This window comes from Nansenia antarctica, assembly GCF_963989245.1.
Source record: "Nansenia antarctica genome assembly, chromosome: 16".
Lineage (NCBI taxonomy): Eukaryota > Metazoa > Chordata > Actinopteri > Argentiniformes > Microstomatidae > Nansenia > Nansenia antarctica.
In genome coordinates, this window is record NC_137686.1 from 13,782,954 (window position 1) to 13,787,953 (window position 5,000).

The 5,000-nt window shown below is 43.2% G+C and overlaps 1 protein-coding gene across 1 annotated transcript in view; it reads right to left on the reverse strand.

The window, feature by feature from the left end:
* The window catches only part of pappa2 (pappalysin 2), a gene marked incomplete at both ends in the record, with an annotated part of 53,946 nt that overhangs the window by 33,797 nt on the left and 15,149 nt on the right, over positions 1-5,000 (reverse strand). Inside the window, 2 exons of the mRNA XM_080546889.1 lie at positions 3,398-3,528; positions 3,780-3,972. Coding sequence (XP_080403015.1) covers positions 3,398-3,528; positions 3,780-3,972 — 324 coding nt within the window. The remainder of the gene's footprint in view (positions 1-3,397; positions 3,529-3,779; positions 3,973-5,000) is intronic.

A 5,000-nucleotide genomic window follows, 5' to 3' on the forward strand; every position in this document is an offset into this window, starting at 1 on the left:
CGGTTCCCCCAGGGCTCGGAGAGGAGTGGAGAGGAGAGGAGGAGAGGAAAAGAGGAGAGGTGGAGGTGGAGGAGGAGGAGGAGGAGGAGGAGGAGGAGGAGGAGGAGAGGACAGGAGAGGAGGAGGAGGAGGAGAGGACAGGAGAGGAGAGGGGGGAGAGGAGAGTCTTCCTGCTCTCAGCAATTTAACTGTGTTGCTGCTAGTGCATTCTGTCTCTCTCTCTCTCTCTCTGTCTCTCTCTCTCTGCAGATCAAATAGACTCCCCAGATCCTACTGAAACTGGAGAGTGTCCTCTCCTCTCCTACTCTCCTTTCCTCTCCTCTCCTCTCCTGGAGAGTGTCAGTAGGACGAGATCAAAAGGAACGTCATAAGTTTCTGTAAAGGACAGTTGTAGAGTGAAGATGAACGTAGGCTACCTGACAGAAATGTAGTATGGTTTCTGTCAGGGTAACTACTATGTGTTAAGCAGGGTAGGGCAGACACAGGTAGACAAGAGCAGCAGTGTTGCTACTGCTGTCTGCTAACAAGGAAAGGCTACTAAGTCAAATCCAGATCTTTAGATGCTACCTGAGATCTCCACATTCAATCTTTATCTTTAATTTAACATTGCCTTCTCCTGCAATAAACACAGTTCTCAAGGCACCTTAGATAAACATCTGGTTTTACACATTGACCCCCCCGTACCCCCTACCTTCTTTCCTCCCTCCCTCCCTCCCTCCTTCCCTCCCTCCGCTTATGAATACATTACAGTACATCACCAAAGCCTCACCCCACCCTCCCTCCCCCCTTTCCTCCCTCCCTCCTTCCCTTCCTCCCCTTATGATTTGCATTACAGTACACAACCAATAATACTGTATAATATATGTGACACGGTCTGGTGAAAGGGAGGAACCAATCAAATTGTTCAGACTTTTATTTTGAAATAAACACATTTCGACGTTGTTGAAAATCACAACACACACTCACTAGTCAAGCCAAAATATTGCAATGCAATGGATTCGGTGAGTAATCCCCACTGCTACCTAGTTAACTATAACACTACTTTACATTGTTAGCAGGCTCACAAAACAAGCTGTGACTAGCGATGTGTCATTGATTTTCAACAACGCTGAAATGTATTTACATTTTTCGAAATAAAAGTCTGAACATTAAATTGGCCGCCGACTTGTTACCCCTTTCACCAGACCGTGTCACATATGCCATTTAGCCAACGCTTTTATCCATAGCGACTTACATTGCAGTGAGTGCATTCATTTTTCTGCATATACGATCCCAGTGGGAATCAAACCCGCAACCGTAGCATTGTTAACGCCATGCTCTACCAACTGAGCCACAGAGAACCAAACCCCCCCCGAACCACCCTGATCATCTGTCCTGATTGGCTATGTTAATATCTCCTCTCTCTGGCTATATGAACACCTCCTCTCTCTCTGGCTATATGAACACCTCCTCTCTCTCTCTCTGGCTATATTAACACCTCCTCTCTCTCTCTCTGGCTATATTAACACCTCCTCTCTCTCTCTCTGGCTATATTAACACCTCCTCTCTCTCTCTCTGGCTATATTAACACCTCCTCTCTCTCTCTCTGGCTATATTAACACCTCCTCTCTCTCTCTCTGGCTATATTAACACCTCCTCTCTCTCTCTCTGGCTATATTAACACCTCCTCTCTCTCTCTCTCTGGCCATATTAACACCTCCTCTCTCTGTCTCTGGCTATATTAACACCTCCTCTGTCTCTGGCTATATTAACACCTCCTCTGTCTCTCTCTGGCTATATTAACACCTCCTCTCTCTCTCTCTGGCTATATTAACACCTCCTCTCTCTCTCTCTCTCTGGCTATATTAACACCTCCTCTGTCTCTGGCTATATTAACACCTCCTCTGTCTCTGGCTATATTAACACCTCCTCTCTCTCGCTCTGGCTATATTAACACCTCCTCTCTCTCTCTGGCTATATTAACACCTCCTCTCTCTCTCTCTGGCTATATTAACACCTCCTCTCTCTCTCTCTGGCTATATTAACACCTCCTCTCTCTCTGGCTATATTAATACCTCCTCTGTCCTGATTGGCTGTATTAACACCTCCTCTGTCCCGATTGGCTATATTAATACTTTTTTTTTTATCAAAACAAATTTCTTGGCTATATTAATACTGCAATAACGCTGTAATTTCCTTCACCGTCGTTATCATCAACTGAGTAAATCCCTCTGATTCGTGTTCAAAGTATACATTCCGACAGAGGATTTCCACATATTTGGGCAGAATTTATCTGTCTGTCTCCCCCCCAAAAAGCGCGCGGGGGGGGGGGTTATAATACTCGTCACGTCAAAGACCGGGCTTCTCCGGACTGAAAGAATCTTGATTGGTATAATAAGGAACATCTGTTACGTGAAGAATAAAGTTTCAAAGCTAGCTACAGGATATGGGATAGCTTTTATGACAGTTGGATGTTGGCGGGCGGCCCAACGTTACCGTAATGTTGAGCATCTGCCAGGCACCCTGTTCTCCCCCGACGGCCAGAACAAGAGAGTTCTTTAGCCTGGCAATTATCATTGAATGATTTTCTTCTTTTTTCTTCCAAGGGTTTTTAGGCTTGCACGCACCTTACTCAGGGGACAATAGGGGGGGATCCTCCGTCAGCGAGAAAAGCAACAACCAAGTTGAAGGCGCCCGGCTGGAGATATATTGTTGTCTGTGTTACTGACTGAAATCGTTGGGACTATCAGTTTCACAGATTCACAGATTCACTTTATCATGCTTTTGGGATGTCAGTGGGTGGGAAGATGAATTAAAGGGATGGCTCAGCCTCGGTTTGACGTTGGAGGTCAAAAATGCAACCTTGAAAATGGGGCTGAAACTTCCCTTTAAGTTTAAGACAAGCTCTTCTAGACAATAAAATGAGTTGTGGTGGTGTGGTGATGAGCCCAATGAAATGTGTGTGGAGTAATGGTGAGAATTAAATAGTGCAATCACCAACCCTTCTTCCAGAATTCACTCTTTTAACAGGCGAAGCCTCCAGTTAACTAAGTACAGTGTTTCTGTCTGGCCTTACCCACTTCACAGCCTCTAGCCTCATGACATCATTTATTGTTCTTATTGTTCGTTTTTCTCTTTTAAATTACGGTATGTTTGCTTATATATTATTATTATTTGTTTTATGTCCTATGCACCAACCTCATCAAGTACATTTTCTGTATGTGCAAATATACTACATCTGATTCGGATTCGTTGGAACCACAGCAGGGTTTTTTTTTACGGAAACTCTCCAATTACTGGACATTAACGGTCGATTGGACCCTTAAAAAAAAGTGTGCTAATGTGTTTTCCTGTCAATAAATCTAGAAAGTCAGAATCGGAAAAAGTATCAAAAAGTATCAAAAATAAGAATACTGACCAATGGCCTCCTCCGGGGTCCAGTAGCCAGAGGTGTCACACACGCGGGGGGAGGTGGCCTCGTGCGCGTACTGCTGCAGGACCCCCAACTTCTCACAGTCCCCACAGCTCACCCCCTCCTCCGGAGGGAGACTGACAACACAAGAGAACTCGAAGTCAACAACACTCACTCTCTTCCTCCGCAATAAACGTGCAGACTATACAAGTGCTCCGGTGTCTTATTTGGGGTAGTCTAATGGAAGTGCTCAGGTAATAGTTTTGCTAATACACAACTGCTCTCAACTTTATACTCGACTAGCAACATTGTCATTATCATTAGCGTGACGAAAAAACGCCCAGAAAATGATGTACAGTATGTTTAAACAAAGTTGTATAATGTTTACCTTTGGTGCAGTGGTCCTCTTACAGGTGGCAGCCAATGGATGGAGACAGAGTCTGAGCTCTGTCCAATCACCATGGGCGCGAGAGGGATGGGGGCGGGCCTCTGGTCCTTCAGCCAGTTCTGGTAGACGAGGTCGATGTAGCAGTGCATCCGCGCCACTTGGTTTGGTGTGAAGTGGTTGGTACAGTTATCATCTGCCAGGACACACAGAGGGGAGGGGGCACCAGGAAGTGAATGTTTTCTGCATGTTCTGTCAATGCTGTTATGTCTCTTGTACAGTGTGTCTTTAAATAGATAACCTACAGTAACCTCCATCATTATTGGCACCCCTATTAAAGATGAGTAAAAAGGGTTAGAAAGTCAAATATAAATGGGGAAAAAAAATGCTTCAGTTACATTTTGTTCATACGAATTGGCACACATGGTTTTGTTAGAAATAATTATTTCTAGATGATGATTATTTTTTTTTGCAGAATAAATCTACTTAAATTAAAGGTTTGATTTTTCTAATTCACCAAAAGTTGCATTTCTTTCTAACCGTTGTTACTCATCTTTACCATCTTTGTGGAGGGTACTGTACATAGCAGAGACTGCCAACACCAGAAATACAACAGATCAGAGAATGTTGAATGTGATTGATATTGATATTGATATTATTATTATTATTATTATTATTATTATTATTATTATTATTATTATTATTGGTCCATGCGCTTGGCCATCTTATGTCAGAGGGCAGTGGAACAAGTGGACGCTCTTGTTCACTACAGTATCTTTGATGAAAGTGGCTCTATTTTCACAGACGTGACGTCATATCTCAGAGTCCACCTTTAACATATTTTAAAAGCTTCAGTTGCTCCTTGGGGAACATTTGAAGTGAACTGAATTGAAAAGACACATTTATCACTCTTATATGTAGTTAAGGAGAGCAAATTCCTTCAAAACTCAGCTCTAAATAATACAATAACATTGTAAAAACTAATAATTAATGAAGTAAATATTTAAAGCTTGATGAGTAATTCCAGTACCGACTGTTTCTCTTCAACAATGGACTGCACTTAAACAATGACACTAATCCCATGAATAATCACATGGTAATAGACACACACTGGTGTGTAGTAGAGAGAAGCACAACACCACAACCCCCCTCCGTCATTAGCGGTCTCCTGCAGAGACCAGGTCTAACACATCACCCTCCAACATCTTCAAAAAACATGAATCG